The following is a 23,921-nucleotide window of genomic DNA, read 5'->3' as shown; positions in this document are numbered from 1 at the left end:
CTCAGTTTTCCTTTCTGTCTAAGCGAGCTTGTCTACACAGTGGGGTAATGCACTCTACAGGGTGTGATATCTAAAACACACTAACATGTTACACATTAATTGGTCCATGTAGACCCTGCAGGTGCACTTTAATGTAGTACTATTAGAAAAAGTATTGCAGTAAAGTACACTAAGGAACCTTTAATGCGCACCAGCAGGGTCTACACCAATTAATGCACAACATTAGTGTGCTCAAGAAATCACAATCCCTGTAGAGTACATTACTCCACCATGTAGACAAGACTTTACTAATCTAATTCACGAGACCGTTGTGCGAACTAATGTTTGTACATTTCATTGAAGGTATAAATCTGTATTTAGATACTAAATATTATTCTAGAAATTTTCTGCATCTGAGTCGCATGTAATGAAAGGCTTGGCTGTTTTTAGTCTCCATAATTATTTTGAATGTGGATTTGTCTATAAACCTGCTCCTGGCCAGACTACTATATCACAGATAAGCACTAATGGGCTTGTCTATATATCCCTTAGTAAATGCTGTTTCAGTATCAAATTCTGCGTTGAGGGACAATACTAGAGAATTCCAGGAGTTAATGTGAATCATATTTTGCATACTCATTGGCATGTCAATACCTATGATACATTTCCATTTGGAGTAGTGTAACAGAGCTCTTGAAATAAACTGAAAGATCTGGGCTGTCTATGTATCAAATGGATCACATTATATGATTTTTAAAGGCAAATTAACAGAAAACAAAACTTTTAAGCTTTTGTTCATATCTGTTTGTTTGACATCGTACTTCATACCTCCAACATTTTACAGGCTGAAAAGCTCTGCTGTATTTTGAAGAATAAATTAGATTTTGTAAAATAGAAAATACTGTAACATTATTCATTGCATATCTACATGAACAGTGTTACAGCATGTATGGTGCAAATAGCATTTCTAGAATGTACTGTCCTGTATTGAAGAATTGCTGCTTTAAACTTCTTTAGGAGCGTCGTCTTCTCTTCTACCCCTACCCATCAGTATCTTCAGAGGATTCTGACGTCAACAGAACTGGTTTATTTCTGTTCTGCAGGGAACAGGATTCTGGGGTACATCCTGTATGCTACAAGGGTGTGTTTTCCATGTGGATTTTCTGTCCTCATCTCTCAGAGGAATTGGGGGTGGAATGAGGTTAGCAGTGGGTGCCCGAATGCAGTGGGTGTATGAAACTCCCTTGTATAGTGGGTGTGCAGGAGTTCTGGGAGATATTGCTGTAAGCTTATAATGGCAGTAACTGCTTTGCTGCCATTTACTACATTCTGAGGTGGTGCTGGTGAGAAGGGGTGGGTATCATTCCAGAATATGTGGGCTGTAAATGAGCTGGCTACTCATCTATGCCTTCCATATAGGATTAGTCCCTTAATATTAAGTAACAATGATATTTGCAGTCTGAAATAGTTAACTTATTTCTGGAAGAATACAAACTTATTTAACACCTGGAATTTACAATTAAATAATGTACTATACAGTAACTTATTTAAACTAACAAACAGGCATTCAGTGGTCCATATTCTTTCATCAAGTGAAGATTTATGCATATTATTTTAATTAGTGCTAACTGCAGTTAACCACATAAATCGCCTCTCTATTGATGGAATACTAGACGTCATCTAATATACTGTCAGTGGAAAGCAGTTACTAGAAACTTTCATTGCTTCTCTCTTGTTAGTTTTAAAGCAGTGGCAAATAGTTAAGGGCCCATCAATGCTGACCTTAAGCCTGGTCTACACTAGGCGTTTAAACCGGTTTTAGGAGCGCAAAACCGATTTAACGCCACAACCGTCCACACTAGGAGGCACCATATATCGATTTTAATGGCTCTTTAAACCGGTTTCTGTACTCCTCCCTAACGAGAGGAGTAACGCTAGTATCGGTATTAAAATATCGGATTAGGGTTAGTGTGGACGCTGATCGACGGCATTGGCCTCCGGGAGCTATCCCACAGTGCACCAGTGACCGCTCTGGACAGCATTCTGAACTCGGATGCACTGGCCAGGTAGACAGGAAAAGCCCCGCGAACTTTTGAAATTCATTTCCTGCTTCCCCAGCGTGGAGATCTCATCTCATCAGCACAGGTGACCACGCACAGCTCATCAGCACAGTTAACAATGCAGTCTCCTGAGAATCGTAAAAGAGCCCCAGCATGGACTGCACGGGAGGTACTGGATCTGATCGCTATCTGGGGAGAGGATTCAGTGCTAACAGAACTGCGTTCCAAAAGACGAAATGAAAAAGTATTTGAAAGAATTTCTAAGGCTATGACGGATAAAGGCCACAGCCGGGACTCAGTGCAGTGCAGAGTGAAAGTTAAGGAGCTCAGACAAGGCTACCAGAAAACCAAAGAAGCAAACGGAAGGTCCGGGGCAGGTCGAAAAACATGCCGCTTCTATGCTGAGCTGCATGCAATTTTAGGGGGCTGCGCCACAAGTACCCCACCCCTGATCGTGGATTCCGAGGTGGGAGTTGTAATCTCTTCCATGGCTGAGGATTATGCAGACGGGGAAGATGAAGATGAAGAAGAGGAGGAAGACCTAGCAGAGAGCACACAGCACTCCGTGAGCCCCAGCAGCAAGGAGCTTTTTATCACCCTGACGGAATTACCGTCCTCCCAGCCCTCACAAGCGGAATTACCGTCCTCCCAGCCCTCACAAGCCACTATCCCAGACAATGACGCCATGGAAGGGAGCTCTGGTGAGTGTACCTTTGCAAATAGCAAACATTGTTTTTTTAACCAAGCCTTTTTTAATGATTGATTTGCCCTGAGGACTTGGGATGCATTCGCAGACAGTATAGTTACTTAGAAAAGTTTGTTAACATGTCCGGGGATTGAGAGGAAATCCTCCAGGGACATCTCGATGAAGCGCTCCTGTAGGTACTCCAGAAGCCTTTGCAGAAGGTTTCTGGGCAAGGCAGCCTTGTTCCGCCCACCGTGGTAGGACACTTTACCACGCCATGCATGTAGCAAGTAATCAGGTATCATTGCGTGGCAAAGCATAGCAGCGTATGGTCCCGGTGACTGCTGGCATTCAAGAAGCATCCGTTCTTTATCTTGTTCTGTTATCCTCAGCAAAGTGATATCGTTCAGGATAACCTGTTTAAAAATCAGGAATTTAAGTAAGGGGGGTGGCCATTTTTCTACTGGGTTCGTGGAATGCATCAGCTTAAAAAAAAAACTTTCCTGCACGTAGCGAAGCGGGGGGAGGGGAGGAGTGAAATGCAGATGATCTTTTCTGTGTTTGGTCACCGGCGATCTTCCCCAAGGTACCAGACACGCAGGGGGTGGGGGGTGGGAAGGGTGTTGATTAGCAGGGAGCTAGCGTGGTATTAGCCATGCGTTGGGGGGAGGGGTAAATCACTGCAGAAGCCGAAAGACAGTGGCTTACCATGGCCGCATGCAAGCTGAATTCTGATGCCTGGACCGAGAGATCTGTAACTCCAGAGCTGCAGGCACTCACTATTAAGATGAAAAATGCGACCTTGTAGGGAAATCACATGTGCTAGGTGAATAGTGCTGTTCACTGTGAAAGAGTATAACCATTGTTCTGTAAAATGTATCTTTCTAAATATTTATCTCCCTCATGCAGCTGCAAATTTTTCAACCATCCCTCCTCCATCCCAAAGGCTAGCACAGATAAGGCGGAGGAAAAAGAAGACGCGAGATGAGATGTTCTCGGATATTATGGAAGTTACACGCAATGAAAGAGCTCATCTGAATGAGTGGAAGGACGTGGTTTCAAATTACAGGAAAGAGGCCAGTGAACGTGAGGACAGGAGGGATGAACGTGAGGACAGGAGGGACAACCGAGATGAGAGGTGGCGGCAGGAAGACCGGCAGGAAAATCAGCGGTGGCGGCAGGAAGATCAGCGGTGGCGGGATGCAACTCTGGGGCTGCTGCGTGATCAAACTGACATGCTCCGGCGTCTTGTGGAGCTTCAGGAACGGCAGCAGGATCACAGAGTGCCGCTGCAGCCCCTGTATAACCACCCTCAACCCTCACCATGTTCCACATCCTCCTCACCCAGACGTGTAAGAACGCGTGGGGGGAGGCTCCGTGCACCCGCCCACTCCACCCCCGTGGACAGCCCAACCAGAAGGCTGTCGTTACTGTGAATTTTTTTTAATGGCCTTCTCCATCCCTCCTATCCTCCTCCCAAACCACACCCTTACTTCTCTATCTCTTTTTATAATGAATCAATAAAGAATTCATGCTTTTTAAATGAGAGTGACTTTATTTGCATAAGTAAGCTGTACTCGAAGGGGGTGGGGGAGTTGCTTACAGGGACTGAGTCAATCAAGGGGGTTGGGTGTTCATCAACAAACACAGCAGTCACACTGTACCCTGGCCATTGATGAAGCTCGTTTTCAAAGCTTCTCTGATGCGCACCGCTTCCTGGTGTGCTCTTCTAATCTCCCTGGTGTCTGGCTGCGCGTAATCAGCGGCCAGGTGATTTGCCTCAGCCTCCCACCCCGCCATAAAGGTCTCCCCCTTACTCTCACAGAGATTGTGGAGAATACAGCAAGCAGTAATAACATAGGGGACATTGGTTTGGCTGAGGTCTGAGCGAGTCAGTAATGTCCGCCAGCGCGCCTTTAAACGGCCAAATGCACATTCCACCACCATTCTGCACTTGCTCAGCCTGTAATTGAACAGATCCTGACCACTGTCCAGGCTGCCTGTGTATGGCTTCATGAGCCATGGCATCAAGGGGTAGGCTGGGTCCCCCAGGATAACGACAGGCATTTCAACATCCCCAACTGTTATTTTCTGGTCTGGGAAGTAATTCCCTTGCTGCAGCCGTTTAAACAGAGTAGTGCTTCTGAAGACGCGAGCGTCATGAACCCTCCCTGGCCATCCCACGTGGATGTTTGTGAAACGTCCCTTGTGATCTACCAGTGCTTGCAGCACCATTGAAAAGTACCCCTTCCGGTTTACGTACTGGGTGCCCTGGCGCTGCGGTGCCAAGATAGGGATATGGGTTCCATCTATCGCCCCACCACAGTTAGGGAATCCCATTGCAGCAAAGCCATCCACTATGGCCTGCACGTTTCCCAGAGTCACAACCTTTCGTAGCAGCAGCTTAGTGATTGCTTTGGCTACTTGCATCACAGCAGCCCCCACAGTAGATTTTCCAACTCCAAATTGATTCCCGACTGACCGGTAGCTGTCTGGCGTTGCAAGCTTCCACAGGGCTATCGCCACTCGCTTCTCTACTGTGAGGGCTGCTCTCATCTTGGTATTATGGCGTTTCAGGGCAGGGGCAAGCAAGTCACAAAGTTCCATGAAAGTGCCCTTACGCATGCGAAAGTTTCGCAGCCACTGGGAATCGTCCCACACCTGCAACACAATGCGGTCCCACCAGTCAGTGCTTGTTTCCCGGGCCCAAAATCGGCGTTCAATGGATAGAATCTGCCCCATTACCATCAGGATCTCCAAAGCGCAGGGGCCCGCGGTTTGAGAGAATTCTGTGTCTACGTCCTCATCACTGTCATCGCCGCGCTGCCGTATCCGCCTCCTCCTCGCCTCGGATTGAAGGTCCTGGTTCACCATAGACTGCACGAGAGTGCGCGAGGTGTTTAAAACATTCACGATTGCGGTATGGAGCTGAGCAGGGTCCATGCTTGCTGTGCTATGGCGTCTGCACAGTTCACCAAGCAAAAAAAGGCGCGAAACGGTTGTCTGCTGCTCAGGGAGGGAGGGGTGAGGCTGTACCCAGAACCACCCGCGACAATGATTTTTGCCCCATCAGGCACTGGGATCTCAACCCGGAAATGCCAAGGGGCGGGGGAGGCTGCGGGAACTATGGGATAGCTACGGGATAGCTACCCACAGTGCAACGCTCCAGAAATCGACGCTAGCCTCGGACCATGGACGCACACTACCGATTTAATGTGTTTAGTGTGGCCGCGCGCACTCGATTTTATAAAATCTGTTTTACAAAACCGGTTTATGCAAATTCGGAATAGTCCCGTAGTGTAGACGTACCCTTATACATCCCAGGTTTCAGGAATTATTATAGGGGGAGATAGCAGTGGACCGTATAGTAGGTTGCTCGATACTTTCTATTATAAAAAAGACTCTTGTTACATTTTGAGACCTTCTAACACCTCCAGATGTTTGCAGCTGGCCTTTGAAATTCAGCAGGGGAAAGCTCTCAGGCTAAAAGTAGTGCCTTTTCTTTGTTCTATGAAATTCCATTCAGGTTTAGCTGAGTTGTAAACTGCTGAAAATTGTGATTTCCCTTCTCTTGCTTGTACCGTCACAATTTTTTTTGGAAATATGCCAAAATAAGTGAACGTGAACATTTAATTCATAGCTGAGCCTATGCCACCAGCGCCAAAGCAGAAGCAACAGCACGCATTGAACTGGGAACCTTGGGAACAAACAGCCTCTCAGAAAGGTTGAAGGAGAAGGAAAGGAGAAGAAAGGGAAAGAATAGCTCAGTCATGCTTCCCCCCACCTCCACCAACTACTTTCCAGACACTGCACATGGTTCCTGTGACCCATTTCTCCCCAGGGATAACAACCTGCTCCTGTTGGCAACTAATGCAGTTAGTCCCATAGTTCAAGCTGTGTTGCACTACTGAAGTTTCAAGAATTCAAATCTTATAATGATACCATGCATGATGGAAGAGTTGTTACAGTTACACATGATACATTTTAAAAAACTTTTTTCTTAAAAAATCCTAGAAAATACAGCAATTTTAATTTTTGAGTTCAGCACCCAATTTTTGAAAATGCCAGAATTTGGTTGCTCATGCAACCTTAAACCCCAAACCATGCAGTTTGTCTAGTATATTTAAAAATACCCAAGGTTGTCTTTTTCGTTGATTAAATCTATTCCCACATGGGTAAATTCAGAATTTTAGCTTCTACTTCCTGGATAAACTAATCATGTTAAGACAAAAATACCTGCAAAATATGACTGCAATAAATAAATAAATAAATAAATAAAATGAACTAGATGACATTGTAAAAAGCACACTTGATATTCTAGGATGGTCAACTTCACTACTAGACTTTCAGCTTCTAGAGAAAGGTTGACCACTGATAAGAATTTGCTCCATAAGGAGTAGCAATATCAGGCCATTTCTAATAACTTGCTATCCTCACAAGAAATGCTGGCAAACATCAGGTCTTCCCCTGACTGCTTCAGTTAATGGAAGTCTCTATCAAAATGAAAAGTTGTCTAGAAATCGTGTTGTTCTTAACCCATTCAGCAACTGCAGAAATTACTAAGGAACCAAGAATACAATGAAATTGCAGGAGAAAAAGAATACAGTTGTTCAGGGCTTTCTAATCACATATGGATCTTTGGTTGGATGCACCAAAAACTCCTTTGCAGATTCCAGTAGTCCATCATTTTGGAAGGGATACTCTTCATCAGTTCTAAAATATTAGAAGATTTATGCTGCTTTCTTTGAACCAAGAAAAAAAAGGATTTCTAAAGACAGGAAAGTCACCATATCCTGCAAAGCTTTAGACACCTCTGTGGAGAGAGGAAGAAGGATGAGAAAAAAGACTGTAAGGGAAGGAGATGATGACAGAGGTTCAGAAGTCTGGTCCTTGCGTTATTCCTTTATGACCAATTTGAAATATTCAGTTCTAGAGTCAGCATCTGTGATTCCCACCAGGGCTGCTTGAAATTATTTTTTGTAATGGGGTGCTAAAAACCAGTGAACAAAACTGTAAACTCTATAGATAATGGAAGCCATATATTCAGTTGGTATAATTAGTTACGCCAGTGGGTGCTGCCGCAAACCCAGCACTCCTAGTTATGGCAACCTGATAACTCCCCGCCAATGGCTTTACTTCTTTCCATGTTACCATGATTCAAAGCATAGCAGACTACCTCATGCATGAGGAAAAGGAAAGTTCTTAACCTGAATTTCTGTGAGAGATGTAGCTTTTCTTAATTCACTGCATCTGTGCATTATCTAACTTTTAATCTTTCTGCATAGTATGCTGTATTTTGTCTGAAAACATACTTTAAAACAAAATCTGAACATATCTAAGGAGTATAGCTTGCTTCTAAATATTTCCTTAACAGTGCTCACAATATGATTAACAAAGAAAGAGTTTGAATTTCATTTTGAAAAGGATGGACTAGAAAAATGTATCTTACCTTAACTAAACCTAAACTAAAATTTTTATTAGACTAAATTAGGAACCAGAGGGGTAGCCGTGTTAGTCTGGTTCTGTAGAAGCAGCAAAGAATCCTGTGGCACCTTATAGACTAACAGACGTTTTGCAGCATGAGCTTTCGTGGGTGAATACCCACTTCTTCGGATGCAAGTAGTGGAAATTTCCAGGGGAAGATATATATAAGCAAGCAAGAAGCAAGCTAGAGATAACGAGGTTAGATCAATCAGGGAGGATGAGGCCCTGTTCTAGCAGTTGAGGTGTGAAAACCAAGGGAGGAGAAACTGGTTCTGTAATTGGCAAGCCATTCACAGTCTTTGTTTAATCCTGAGCTGATGGTGTCAAATTTGCAGATGAACTGGAGCTCAGCAGTTTCTCTTTGAAGTCTGGTCCTAAAGTTTTTTTGCTGCAGGATGGCCACCTTAAGATCTGCTATTGTGTGGCCAGGGAGGTTGAAGTGTTCTCCTACAGGTTTTTGTATATTGCCATTCCTAATGTCTGATTTGTGTCCATTTATCCTTTTCCTTAGAGACTGTCCAGTTTGGCCGATGTACATAGCAGAGGGGCATTGCTGGCATATGATGGCGTATATTACATTGGTGGACGTGCAGGTGAATGAACCGGTGATGGTATGGATGATCTGGTTAGGTCCTGTGATGGTGTCGCTGGTGTAGATATGTGGGAAGAGTTGGCATCGAGGTTTGTTGCATGGATTGGTTCCTGAGCTAGAGTTACTATGGTGCGGTGTGCAGTTGGTGGTGAGAATATGCTTCAGGTTGGCAGGTTGTCTGTGGGCGAGGACTGGCCTGCCACCAAGGCCTGTGAAAGTGTGGGATCATTGTCCAGGATGGGTTGTAGATCCCTGATGATGCGTTGGAGGGGTTTTAGCTGGGGACTGTATGGCCAGTGGAGTCCTGTTGGTTTCTTTCTTGGGTTTGTCTTGCAGTAGGAGGCTTCTGGGAACACGTCTGGCTCTGCTGATCTGTTTCCTTATTTCCTCGTGTGGGTACTGTAGTCTTGAGAATGCTTGGTGGAGATTTTCTAGGTGTTGGTCTCTGTCTGCGGGGTTAGAGCAGATACGGTTGTACCTCAGTGCTTGGTTGTAGACAATGGATCTTGTGGTGTGTCCGGGATGGAAGCTGGAGGCATGAAGGCAGGCATAGCGGTCGGTAGGTTTCGGTATAGGGTGGTGTTAATGTGACCATCACTTATTTGCACCATGGTGTCTAGGAAGTGGACCTCCCGTGTAGATTGGTCCAGGCTGAGGTTGATGGAGGGATGGAAGCTGTTGAAATCGTGGTGGAATTTTTCCAGAGTCTCCTTCCCATGGGTCCAGATGATGAAGATGTCATCAATGTAGAGTAGGTAGAGAAGGGGCGTGAGTGGACAGGAGCTGAGGAAGCGTTGTTCCAGGTCGGCCATAAAAATATTGGCATATTGTGGGGCCATGCGGGTGCCCATAGTGGTGCCACTGATCTGGAGATATATATTGTCATTATATTTGAAATAGATCTTAAGGTGGCCATCCTGCAGCAAAAAAACTTTAGGACCAGACTTCAAAGAGAAACTGCTGAGCTCCAGTTCATCTGCAAATTTGACACCATCAGCTCAGGATTAAACAAAGACTGTGAATGGCTTGCCAATTACAGAACCAGTTTCTCCTCCCTTGGTTTTCACACCTCAACTGCTAGAACAGGGCCTCATCCTCCCTGATTGATCTAACCTCGTTATCTCTAGCTTGCTTCTTGCTTGCTTATATATATCTTCCCCTGGAAATTTCCACTACTTGCATCCGAAGAAGTGGGTATTCACCCACGAAAGCTCATGCTGCAAAACGTCTGTTAGTCTATAAGGTGCCACAGGATTCTTTGCTGCTTAAATTAGGAACATTTTAGTTAAAACACTCAGGCAAAAATGGAGAGAGTAAGATTCTATGACCACAGCAGCTGGTGGGCAGTGAGAAAAGGAGATCTCAATATTGATGCAAAATAATCATAGCATTAGTATAACTTATTTTTGTTAATATTAAGACATTACAAACTTGTCTTCCTCTTTACTGAATGTGAAGAGATAGCTATAGGTAAGCTATAGCCAGGATACCTGAAAATATAACAATACATAGTATATTTAGCTAGTTATGTTACAAAATATTAAAGCTAATCAAAGAAATTCCAGTAGGTTTCTATTTCTGTCTCCCAAGGACTAGCAACTTTATGTCTATGCCCTTAGGCATAAACCCATGTAAAATATTCATGTTTTTGGAAGAGACCTAACTGTAAAAAGGAATGTAGGTTGTGTTATCAGTGCAATCAACCTAGGAGTAAAGTGGCACTATATAAACCCTTTACTTTTCAGAGAAAAATCTCTGCTTATGTCTTTAAAGCTGCAACAAAAACATGTGTAGTTGGAAATATTCTAAACCTTTTGTTTATTACTTAAATGTTAAAATGACCAATGCATTGGTGAAATACATACTTGCAAATATGTTAACTAAATGTAAAGGTCCACATATAATTTCCTAATATCATTGCTATGTAAATGGTAAAATGTTAAATGCATCATTCTGAAATCTTATGTCCTTACTAAAGACATTTATTAATACAAGAAGCCTTTTAAGTATAAAATATTTATCTAATTGGAAAAATTAATTTATTATTGGCAGTGCTCAAGCAACTCTCTTTACCTATTTCACATCTCTCCAAAATTTGTTATTAAAAAAGTCTTTTCTAATATCTATTTAGGCTAAAGAAATTATAAAATTTCTTTAATTAAAAAACTGTTTTGAAAACTAAAACTAAAATATTGTATATAAAGTGGTGTTTAAACTTTCTGAGAACCAAAGTTTATTTCCTGATTGATTCTACTAAAATTGAAGAACATCTTAGAAAATTGTATGAATAAAAATAAAAGCTGCACTTTAACTTTAAAAGGTTATCTGGGATTTTCCCACCAGAATAACAAAAGCAATTGGAAATGTTACCAGTTCATTAGACAAAGTATATATGCATAAGGTGAAGAAGAATCTAAGGAAAACCTGTGGAAGTACTGGGCCAACAAAAGAGAGACAGCAACTAACTTGGAAACTAAACCAGCCTGAAAAAGGTGTGTGTTCCTATATCATGGAATTAGGAAGAAGAGTATAAAAAACTCTCAGTGAGCACCCCTGCACACACTCACCTACCCTGCTTAAACAGCAAGCACTCAACAACTCATCGTATCTCTACGAGTAAGCTATTATAAGCAGCTAAGAAAAACTAAAAAGACTCAAGAAACAACCAACCCCAGGAAAACCTTCCCCAAACTTCAACATGAATTGGTGAGAGAAAGTTAACTAAAACACTGTCAAGGGACTAGGTTTAAGAGTCTTGTTATGATTTTGTTGGAATACTGAAATGCAATTGTAATTTAAAATATTAACAGTTTCTCCTGTTAATCACCAAATGGTTAGAGTACATATTCCTGGAGAGAAGAGAGGGGGCTGCACATTGACAAACAGAGAAACCGTGGGATTTATCTGGGTTTCAGGTTCTTAATATTGGTTGATTGCCTGTCTCAAAACAGCTCCTTAATTGGCTTCTTCTAAGTAACTGATTTAATTTTTTTTTTCCAATTTCATAGGATTTAGTTCAAGCTTATTTTGCCCAATTGTAAACCTTCTGGTTATTATAAGTAGCCAAACAGGATCCATTTGCCCTTAAACAAATTATTTTGCCCAGGCATCTAATAAGATACTAAGACTGGATTCACAATTATTTTGGAAATGAGATAATGCCGTCTTCACTTACAAATGAAGAACACCTCCAAAGGATGAGCCACTCTCAAAGGTATAATTTCTGCTAAATGCTCTCATAGAGAAGAAATTATAATGGAAGTAACCAGTTTATCGTTTGCATTTTGCCATTTCAGTTGTTTTAATGTTTTCTTTTCCTTTCTTTAATAATAAATAATAAAATAAACATGGTTGAAGACTGTGATTATTTTGCTTGGCCTTGATGGTATCCCATAAAGTACATAAAAGAACCCCTGTAACTAAAATACTGAGAGTCACATCGCCTGAGATAGTCCCATGAATAACCTGTATCAATAATTCCATCTTTGAAGTATGAGAAACAATTAGTAAGAGGTGGCCTACCATTTCTTATTTCTCTAAACTAGATCTTTTTAGTATTTTTAAAAAATAAAATAACCTGGCATTCAGCAATTTAATAAATTACCCCTTTCCACCTCACAGCAAACAAGAACTTATACCATCACACAGTAAACGTGCGCTCGAAGACCACGCACATGCCCAGGCACACAACACTCAACTCCTCCACTTGACATCTTTGGAAGCAATCTCATGAGGGAGAACCTTTTGACATACACAAAACAAAAAACTTACCTAAGTGTAACTAACCAATACCATTCTAACGTTAGATTAGTTCTGCATTTTTCCTGGACTGAAGTGTACACAAACTAAAATCTAATCCTGCAACTACTGTTTTGTGGTGGACTTCTTTCCTCACGCATAGCCCCACTGAATCAGTGTGCTGACTTGAAGTCAAGGGGGCTCTGTGCAAGCTCAAGTGTAGGTGCACAGGGAGGAATTTGTAGGATCAGGGTCTAAAGCTATACTGCAGGCATACGTTACTCTTGCTCTGTTTTCAGACCACTGTAATTTCATTTTTAGCTAGTCATTATAAGATGTATTTCTGAAATGAGACTCAGAGCAATTTATAATATACATAATTAAGACACATCCAGTAGACAGAACTCATCTGCTATACAAATAAATTTAAAATTAAGCCAGTTTAAAATACTCAGTTTTCTGCAATACAGAATGGTATTTACTTATAAATTTAGTGAACTGATGTTTTATTTATCTAATTTAGTACTTTGGAAAGAAAAAAATATTAAAAAGTTAATAAAATGTGTTTAACAAGCAGTCCTTCTAGTTATGCCAGCCTACCTTGTTCTTTGGATTGGATGTGTTCATTACACTTCGAGTCTCTTTTCCAGTGTATATGACAACACCAATTACTGTTCCTGGGGAAAATAAAAAGGGTTGATTATGAATTTTTACCAAATGGGTAGATAAAGAGTAAGATAATAGAATTAAAAACCTACAAGTAATTACAATCTTATAAACAAGCCACTTTTATAAGCAAAAACATCATATAAGCACAAGTCTTTCTACATGTATAATAATATTTCACACTTTTTCATTTTAGCCATTGTAACAAAAGCTTCCTAGCATTAAAAAGCTAACAATATTTCATGGACTGTATGACAAGCTTTGTCTAAATTTACCTTATTATGTTTATGTAAATCACAGCAGATAATGAACTGATAAATGCCATTCCATTGACATCACAGAGCATGCTAACAGCATTTCATGAACGTTCACAAAAGTGATTATACTCTTTCACTGATGTCAGTGAAAGTAACAACACACTCTAAATGTTTAATGGTTAAAAATACATTTGAACTTAAAACCTTTTAAAACAAAACATTAAAAAACAGAGCACACACTATGTTCTAAAGACCCATTGATAGTCCCTCACAGTGAATTCTGATTTCATTCAACATTGCTGAATATCTTGCTTGTAGTGTTCCTGTAGTCATGTTGGTCCCAGGGTATTATAGAGATGAAGTTGGTGAGTTAGTATTACCTTGTCTCTCTAATATTACTGAATATGTGCAGTGCAGTAACTAAAAATCAGTGCAAGCTCTGCTGTCACTTACAAACTGGTAAAGATGAGCTATCACATTTATTTCTATCACCAGAACATCACAAGTAGCCTTATATTTGTAAGAGGCAAAAATCTATACAGGAGTACTTTGAGTTCCTCTTACCTTCCTTCTGTCAGTTTTTACTTATAACATGACAGAAAATCTGGTTAGCTATTAAGGAAAACTTAAAAAACCATTATCACCACACTTGTATCACTATTTCTGGTAGAATATTGAACACTTGTCTTTCATTTTCCTGAGCACTGCAATTTTTTGTGACTGTAAAATATGAAATTAGTTGCATTACAATTATATATTTGAATTGTCCCTCATTTTTAAAAAATGAAATGTTTCATAGCAACAATATGCTAAGCACGCCTTGCCTATTGTGGTGGCTTACCCTATGGCTCATCAGAAAGTTTAAATATGGGACCTACAAACCTTCATCTCACAGGTTAATGAAGGCAAGATACTTTAAATTTTTATTTTGATATTTTTAAAATGACTTAATCAGGACCACAAGTATGGACTGAAGTGACTGTGCTTGCACCATGGAAGACAATACACATTTGAAAGCACATATTCATGTTAAAAGGTCAAACGGTAAGGGTGGCTTGAATTAAGTGAGTGGGAAAGCAGGAGACAGCTGAAAATTAAGATGTGGGTAAAATTCTTGCATCCCCATTCATTGCCAGTAATTACTAATGACCACCTAAAAATATTTACTCTTTTCTTTGAATATAGAGAGTCTATAAATTCAGCAGAATAAGGGATTAGTTGTACTTCAATGCTACTACTTATTAGATAATCTGGGTCTCTTATCACTGTAATATATCACTTGTCTCAAGCAACAGGTTATACATATTATTTCAAAACAAATTAAAATATATATCTAAAATCATAATCAAAAGCAATAAGCTTTTATTTTTTAAAATAGCAAAAGAAAAAAAAGTCACCAATTTTGGAGTTATGAGAAACTTCTCAAATCTATTTTTGCTTTTCAAATAGCAGTTAAAGTCTCGCTCTTTTATCCTTGAAGTAAAATCACGAATCAGATCAATATTCCCTTCTTCTTTTACTAATTCATTATATCTACTTCATTCAAGAGATGAATGTGCCATTAATATTAGATACACATGATGGCAGAACAAGGCCACTTATAAACGTAAATGTACTTTAAACATTTCTAGAATCATCAAGGCAAGAAAAAGAATTAATAATAATTAATCATACTAGACACAATCTGTCTGAGAAGCAAGGAAAAATAACCAGCAAGCAACTTACCAGTTTTAAATTATGGTAGATACAGATCACTATTACAGTAAACAGCTCAAAATGCAAAGGCCCAAAACTTTAAATGATCCATGACATCCAGGACTAACGCAGAAAGTTTTCTACACTTTCTTTACAGGCTAGCATTAATAAATCATAAAATAAGAAATTGAATCTAATATATATATACAAATAAATCATGCAGAAAGTGAAAATAACATTTTATATATGTACAAGACAATCCATTTTTACATACAATAGTTTTCTCCAAACAAAGTTATATTTATGTTACATTCATATACTGCATGGACACCTCTCATAACGTAGAATTCCCAGGCACTTTAAAAGCTCAAAAACAAAATATTCTCCTATAAGGTCTTGGTTTTAGAAGTTAATCATAATAGAATCCCATTCCTGGATATGTGCTCCCAGCAAATTACTGTCTATATATATATCAAAAGTCTAGCTAGTCTTGAAAGAGTGGGTCTGTTCTGAAATATGACTCAACATGGCATTGCAAGGATCAATGACTTCCATACCAAATGTGCTCAATTTACAATACTGTTAAAATTATTTTCTAAGTGACAGCACTGCAAACCAAAATGTTATGTTAGATTATTTTCTTTTTATGTATCATTCTCAGTTACAAAGGTTCGGCAGGTCCAATTATGCCCTGAATTACACTTGTACAACCCCATTATGTTTAAACTATGCTCTCAGCAGAAACCAACTGAGGTTGATGCCAGTGGCCTTCTAGGTACCATGCTTGGGTTTACTTCAGGAGCTGGCCTCCACTATCACTTCACCTCTTGCACTGGACACTGCCTGCAAGCTGCAACAATGTACTTTTTCTTCGGCTTTTTAAAAATTCTAGCTTGTATTACTCTATTCCAAAATTAACCATCCAGGTCTGCAAGCCACTGTAGAAGAAGTGAAAAAACCCCAGACACTCACCAATGTCCCCAGTGGAAAAATCCCTTCCCATAGGTTGGTCCAAATAGACCAGAGGTTCTCAAATTGTGGAGACGGGGGGGGGGGGGGGAGGGGAGGGGAAGTAGGTGGCAACTGGTGGGGCTTGGGGAGGGAATGCTACCTCTACCCCCTGACTCATCTGGCCACCCAGCCTTGCATGTATAAAATGGTTACTCACCTTCTCATAACAGTTGTTCTTTGAGATGTGTTATTCAATCAGGTGTGTGCGCACGCACGTGCACGTTGGCTGGAAAAATTTTCCCTTAGCAGCATCCATCGGGTCAGCCTGCGCGCCCCCTGGAGTCACGCCCCAATGGTGCCTAATATATAGACCTGCCGACCCGCCACCCCTTCAGTTCCTTCTTGCCGGCTACTCCGACAGAGGGGTAGGAGGGCGGGTATCGGAATGGACAAGAACAACAGTTACGAGAAGGTGAGTAGCCATTTTTTCTTTTTCGAGTGCTTGTTCATGTCGATTCCAATCAGATGACTCCCAAGTAAAATTAGGAGATGGGATCGGAGCTGTCCACTGACTGGAGTACTGCCCTACCAAAGGCCGCATCATCTCTGGCCTGCTTAGTAATTGCATAGTGTACGGTGAAAATGTGTATCGATGACCACGTCGCCGCCCTACATATTTCCTGGGTGGGGACCTGAGCCAGGAAAGCTGTTGAATGAAGCTTGTGCTTCTTGTAGAGTGCGCCGTTATCGGGTGCACTGGGATTCCCGCTAGATTGTCGCGCTCGGTAATGCAGGCCACAATCCACGATGAAATGCTCTGAGTCAAAACAGGCTGGCCCTTCATCCTGTCCGCTACTGCGACAAAGAGCTGTACCGACTTTCTGAATGGTTTGGTCCTTTCTATGTAAAAGTCCAGTGCTCTGCGGATGTCGAGAATGTGGAGTCTCTGCTCCCTGTTACTCACATGAGGCTTAGGGGAGAAAACCGGGAGGAAAATGTCCTGGTTGATGTGAAACTGCGACACAACCTTCGGGAGGAAGGCCGGATGGGGCCTGAGCTGAACCTTGTCCTTAAAAAACATGGTGTAGGGCGGCTCGGACATTAGAGCCCTGAGTTCAGACACCCTCCAGGCTGAAGTGATCGCCACCAGGAACGTGACCTTGTAGGAGAGGTAGAGCAGGGAGCATGTTGCTAGAGGTTCAAAGGGATGCCCCATGAGCCTTCTCCTGCATGAGAAGGTCCGGGAAAAGCGGCAGGGTAATCGGGACGCTCACTGACATGTCCAGGAGAAACGTGAACCAATGCTGGCGCTATGAGTGTGACCCAAGCTCGGTCACTGCGGAACTTGAGCAGGACCTTGTGGAGGAGCAGTATGGGTAGGAAGGCGTATAGAAGTGGTCCCCCCCAATGGAGGAGGAATGCGTCCACTGTGGAGCCCGGACTGTGATTCCGGAAAGAGCAGAACTGTTGACACTTCCTGTTGCGTCGCATGGTGAAGAGGTCGATCAGTGGACAGTCCCATCTCTGGAAGAGCGAAGATGCAATGTCCGGTGAAGGGACCACTCGTGGCTGTGAAAAGACCTGCTGAGGCGGTCCACCAGCTCGTTCTGGACGACGCCTGTAGATCGACTGAGTGCTCTACACAAAAGTCCCATAACCTGAGAGCTTCCTGGCACAGAGGAGAGGAGCGTGCACTCCCGTTTGTTGATATAGAACATTGCGGTCGTATTGTCCGTCATGACCGATATATACATCGACCTGCTAGATACGGGAGGAATGACTGACACGCTAGGCATGCCACCCTGAGCTCCCTGACACTGATATGAAGACAGAGATCCATCTGTGACCAGAGGCCTTGAGTCCTGTGGTCCCCCAGATGAGTTCCCCACCCCAAATCTGACGTGTCCATTATTAGCGTCAGGGATGGCTGTGGGGTGGCAAAGGGGACTCCTGAGCACAGCTGCTGAGCATCTGTCCAACAAAGGAGTGAGTCGAGGATGGGGCGAGGTAGGGTCACAATCCTATTCAAGCTGTCCCTGGCAGGTCTGTACACTGACGCAAGCCAAGACTGCAGCGGTCGAAGCCTGAGTACATGTACATACAGACCGCCATATGGCCGAGCAGTTTGAGACAATTTCTCGTGGTGGTGGTGGGGAACTGCCTGAGTCCCTAGATTATGGCGTCGAGGGCCTAGAATCTCGCCTGTGGTAGGAATGCTCTGGCTTGGGTTGAGTCCAGAACCGCCCCTATGAACTCTATCCCCTGGACCGGGAACAGAGTCAATTTCACCTCTTTCAGTAGGAGGCCCAGATTCTTGATGGTGACTCTGATGAATGCCACCTGGGCTTTCACCTGAGCCCTGGACCAGCCAGTCGTCGAGATATGGGAACACTTGTACCTGATGTTTCCGCAGAAAGGTGGTGACGACTGCCATGCACTTGGTGAAGACTCAAGGTGCTGCTGACAGGTCGAAAGGGAGAACAATAAATTGGTAATGAGAACTGTTGACCACAAACCTGAGGTACTTTCTGTGGTTTTGCACTATTGCTATGTGAAAATATGCATCCTTCAAGTTGAGGGTAGCATACCAGTCAGCTGGATACAGTGACAGGATAATGGAAGTCAAGGAGACCATGCGGAACCTGAGTTTCCTCACAAACTTGTTGAGGTCGCGCAGGTCCAGGACAGGCCTTAGGCCGCCTTTGGTCTTCCATGTTAGGAAATAGTGGGAGTAGAAACCCTACTCCAGTGGAACCTCCTCCACAGCCCCCAGGGCTAGGAGCAGTTGTACCTCCTGAATGTGAAGTTGCTCATGAGAAGGGTCCCTGAAGAGGGATGGGGAAGGGGGGTGGAAGGGCAGGAGGGCACAGAATTGGATTGAGTATACTCTCTCTACCATGCGAAGCACCCAGTGGTCCAATGTTTTATGGGACCATGCACAGTAGAAAGGGGATATTCGGGAGGAAAAGGTAAGGTGAGGTGAATCCAGTCTCTGGGCTGGTGCACTGTCCTCAACCGCACCTTCAAAATGCCAGTTTAGGGCCAGAGAGCGGGTTGGGCTGGCCTTGATTAGCAGAGGGATGTTTTCTTCTACCGCTCCAGTTCCTCCTTCTAGAATTGTCCTGGAGGTTCTGCTGCTGGAACCTTTGAGGAGGTTGTGGGAGGAAGCGTCTCTGCTGAGTGACAGGGATATGCAAGCCCAAGCATCTGAGGGTAGCCCGGGAGTCTTTTAGGCTGTGGAGCCGTTTGTCAGCCTTCTCTGAAAACAGAGTCTCACCCTCAAATGGAAGGTCCTGAATCGTTTGTTGGACTTCGTAGGGTAACCTTGAGACTTGCAACCAGGCTCCCTGTCGCATAGTCACTCCTGTCACCATGACTCTTGTGGCAGCGTCTAAGGCTGCCTGCAGTGAAGCGCAGAAGAGTAATTTCCCTTCTTCCATCAAGACGGTGAACTCAGACCGAGAGTCTGAAGGGATGAGCTCTGTAAACTTAGCCATGGAAGCACAGGTATTATAGGAGTACCTGCTCACAATAGCCTGCTGTCGCAATACGGAGTTGTACCCCACCAGTAGAGTAGATTTTTCTACCCACGAGGTCCAGGAGTTTAGCATCCCTATTCTTTGGGGCAGGACCTTAGAAACCTGGTCTCTCCTGCTGGTTAGCCGCATCGACGACCAACAAGTCTGGAAGCGGATGAGAGTAGAGATGCTCAAAGCCTCCGGAGGGGACGAAATATCGGCGCTCATTGTGTTTAGCAGTGGGTGGCAGAGAAGCTGGTGTTTGCCATAGAGTTTTGGTGGTGTCCACCACCATCTTTATGAGGGGTAACGCTACCTGTGAGGGCCCCAAGGGTGCTAGAATGTCCACCATGGGATCCGCGTCCTCAACCACCTCCTCGGCCTTAATGCCCAAGCCTTGGGCAGCCCGGCAGAGCAACTGTTGTAGAACTCTGTTGTTCTCTAATGCAGGAGCTATGGATGACCCTGCCAACGCCTCGTCCGGCGACAAGGAGGAGGAAGCGTGTGCCAGTGGTGGAAGCTCATGTGACTCCTGGGGCAGCATTGGAAGAAGTGGTGCTGATGACAGTGCCAGGGCCGTAGGCATCATAACCAACGTTGGCATTGGCATCAATCTCACAGGAGGGAGCTGCATTGGTACGTTCACAGGAGCTGCCAGTGTCGGGGGGCCCGGTGCCGACACTGGAACCAGAGCCATAGGTTCCTGCATCGAGGTCGACATCGACAATGATGCAAGCATGGGAGACAAGTGTGTTGACGTTGTAAAGGCTGGTGCCAAAGTTGGAGCTGAGCACAGTGCCAGAGTCATGACGGTGTTGACAGCGGTGCTGGAGGGAAAGGCGTGGGAACCGTAGGTGCCAGATGCACTGCAGAAGGCGGGACGAAAGTGACAGAGGCAACTGAATACCTCACTGAGCGTGGGCCCTGGGTTCCTCCCTGGCCGTGGTGATAAGCCCAGGGAGTCCAGAAGGGCCACTGAGGTAGGTTCTGCCACTGTGGAGGCCACGCCTGCTGCTCCCTTCTGTTTCTGCCCAACCTCACTCTATGGCTTCTGCTCCTACTTGAGTGGTAGGAGTCGGGCTTTGACTCTGAGGTCTCAGAAACTGAAGACCACGGAGGAGCCGATCTTCGGTGCCTTGAACATCAAGAGCTCGGGGAGTGGGAAGCCTCTCTGTTGGAACGTGAAGGAGACGCTGAAGAATGGCCTGCCTGGGGTCGTACTTCTCGAGGCTTAGCCAGAGGAGAATGGTCGTCCAGCTTTTTCTTCTTTTGAGCTTGTGTTTGTCAGTCTGTTTGTTTGTTCGGTTGTTTGAAGGACCGTGTGCTGTGGCTGGCAGTTGGAGGCTGTGAGCTTCAAAGGAAGGTTTGAAAGCTAGAAGCCTCTGGTAACTGGCTGAGCCTTAATCAGTGGGTGGGGCATTCACTCAGGCCAGGGCTTTATAAAGCCGCGCACAAGCGACCAGGGAGCTTTGCGAACAGGGGCTGCTAACAGGGAGTTTTGCAAGGGAGTTTGGGAAGGGAGCGGGGGTCCCTTGTCGGTTCTAGCTGTGCCCCTTTAGTCCCCTTAAAACCTATAAACCAAACTACATTCAAAACCTCGTTCTTTAAACCACCCTTTCATTAACTAGGAGACAATGCAGGCAGAAGCCCAGAAGCAGAGTGGGGGCTATCCAGTGTATTGCGCTGAGTGTAACATGTATGATTACCTGCCCCGTGGGTGGGTGGCGTATGTGTGCAATCGGTGCAAGGAGTTCCTGGCCCTCAGAGACCACGTACGGACGTTGGAGGCCAGGGTGGCGGAACTAGAGGAGCTAAGAAAGGCATGTTGAGGAGGCTTTCCGGGATACTGTAGAATTGTCCCACCTCCGGTCAGACAGCCCCTGCACTATTGAGGAAGAAGAAAGGTCCAGGGAAGCAGAGCAGTCAATGGGAGCAAAGGGAAACCTTCCCATAGTTGGGACCCTCCTTCCAGATGGTGCTGGGGTTGCCTCTCGCACTGAGGTTACCTCCCTGGGGGAGGGAACTCTAGTTTCTAGGAAAAGGCAGGTGTTAGTAATGGGAGATTCGATCATTAGAAATGTAGATAGCTGGGTTTGTGATGACCGGGAGAACCATATGATGACTTGCCTGCCTGGTGCGAAGGTTGCAGATCTCTCGAGGCATCTAGACAGACTTATGTGTAGTGCTGGGGAGGAACCAGTGGTCGTGGTACATGTAGGTACTAATGACATAGGGAAGGGTAGGAGAGATGTCCTGGAAGCCAAATTTAGGCTGCTAGGGAAGAGACTGAAATCCAGGACCTCTATGGTGGCATTCTCAGAAATGCTCCCAGTTCCACGCGCAGGGCCAAGTAGGCAGGGAGAGCTTCAGAGTCTCAATGCGTGGATGAGACGATGGTGAAGAGAGAGGAGGGGTTTACGTTCATTAGGAACTGGGGAAACTTTTGGGATGGGGGAGCCTATACAGGAGAGATGGGCTCCACCTAAACCAAAGTGGAACCAGACTGCTGGCACTAAACATTAAAAAGGTTGTAGAGCAGTTTTTAAACTAGGAAATGGGGGAAAGCCGACTGCTGCAGAGGAGCATGTGGATCGGACACAGACTTCTCTTAGGGGAGAGTCTGATGATAGAGAATCTCCAGGTTATAGTCAGGAGCAGAGGACGGAAGAGGATAATGAGAGGGCCAGATCAGATGATAAACAGTCACATAAAAAAGAATCTGGCACATTAGAAAAGGGCAGACAAATAAACAGGGACAAGTTTTTAAAGTGCTTGTACACAAATGCTAGAAGTCTAAATAAGATGGGTGAACTAGAGTGCCTTGTGATAAAGGAGGATATTGATATAATAGGCATCACAGAAACCTGGTGGACTGAGAGCAATCAATGGGACACAATCATTCCGGGGTACAAACTATATCGGAAGGACAGAACAGGTCGTGCAGGGGGAGGAGTGGCACTATATGTGAAAGAAGATGTAGATTCAAATGAAGTAAAAATCTTAAGCGAATCCACATGTTCCATAGAATCTCTATGGATAGAAATGTCATGCTCTAATAAAAATATAACATTAGGGATCTATTATCGACCACCTGACCAGGACAGTAATAGTGATGATGAAATGCTAAGGGAAATTAGAGAGGCTATCAAAATTAAGAACCCAATAATAGCGGGGGATTTCAATTATCCCCATATTGACTGGGAACATTTCACTTCAGGATGAAATGCAGAGATAAAATTTCTCGATACTTTAAATGACTGCTTCATGTAGCAGCTGGTACGGGAACCCACAAGGGGAGAGGCAACTCTAGATTTAATCCTGGGTGGAGCGCAGTAGCTGGTCCAAGAGGTAACTATAGCAGGACCGCTTGCAAATAGTGACCATAATATAATAACATTTAACATCCCTGTGGTGGGAAAAACATCTCAACAGCCCAACACTGTGGCATTTAATTTCAAAAGGGGGAACTACACAAAAATGAGGGGTTAGTTAAACAAAAGTTAAAAGGTACAGTGACTAAAGTGAAATCCCTGCAAGCTGCATGGGCGCTTTTTAAAGACACCATAATAGAGGCCCAACTTCAGTGTATACCCCAAATTAACAAACACAGTAAAAGAACTAAAAAAGAGCCAACGTGGCTTAACAATCATGTAAAAGAAGCAGTGAGAGATAAAAAGACTTCCTTTAAAAAGTGGAAGTCAAATCCTAGTGAGGCAAATAGAAAGGAGCACAAACACTGCCAAATTAAGTGCAAGAGTGTAATAAGAAAAGCCAAAGAGGAGTTTGAAGAACGGCTAGCCAAAAACTCCAAAGGTAATAACAAAATGTTTAAGTACATCAGAAGCAGGAAGCCTGCTAAACAACCAGTGGGGCCCCTTGACGACTGAAATACAAAAGGAGCGCTAAAAGACGATAAAGTCATTGCGGAGAAACGAAATGGATTCTTTGCTTCAGTCTTCACGGCTGAGGATGTTAGGGAGATTCCCAAACCTGAGCTGGCTTTTGTAGGTGACAAATCTGAGGAACTGTCACAGACTGAAGTGTCACTAGAGGAGGTTTTGGAATTAATTGATAAACTCAACATTAACAAGTCACCGGGACCCGATGGCATTCACCCAAAAGTTCTGAAAGAACTCAAATGTGAAGTTGCGGAACTATTAAATAAATGGTAAATTCTCAGAATGGAGAGGGGTAACTAGTGGTGTTCCCCAAGGGTCAGTCCTAGGACCAATCCTATTCAATTTATTCATAAATGATCCGGAGAAAGGAGTAAACAGTGAGGTGGCAAAGTTTGTA

At 43.7% G+C, this 23,921-nt stretch overlaps 1 protein-coding gene across 2 annotated transcripts in view; it reads right to left on the bottom strand.

Annotated features, from left to right (window-relative positions):
* ATP9B (ATPase phospholipid transporting 9B (putative)) overlaps positions 1 to 23,921 on the bottom strand; it is a 338,734-nt gene that overhangs the window by 113,558 nt on the left and 201,255 nt on the right. For both annotated transcript variants that reach the window (XM_045006684.1, XM_045006685.1), the window contains exon 11: positions 13,139 to 13,215. In XM_045006684.1, coding sequence (XP_044862619.1) covers positions 13,139 to 13,215 — 77 coding nt within the window. The remainder of the gene's footprint in view (positions 1 to 13,138; positions 13,216 to 23,921) is intronic.

This window comes from Mauremys mutica, chromosome 2 (genome assembly GCF_020497125.1).
Source record: "Mauremys mutica isolate MM-2020 ecotype Southern chromosome 2, ASM2049712v1, whole genome shotgun sequence".
Lineage (NCBI taxonomy): Eukaryota > Metazoa > Chordata > Testudines > Geoemydidae > Mauremys > Mauremys mutica.
Note: the sequence above shows the minus strand (reverse complement) of the source record. Positions and strands in the feature narration are given on the sequence as shown.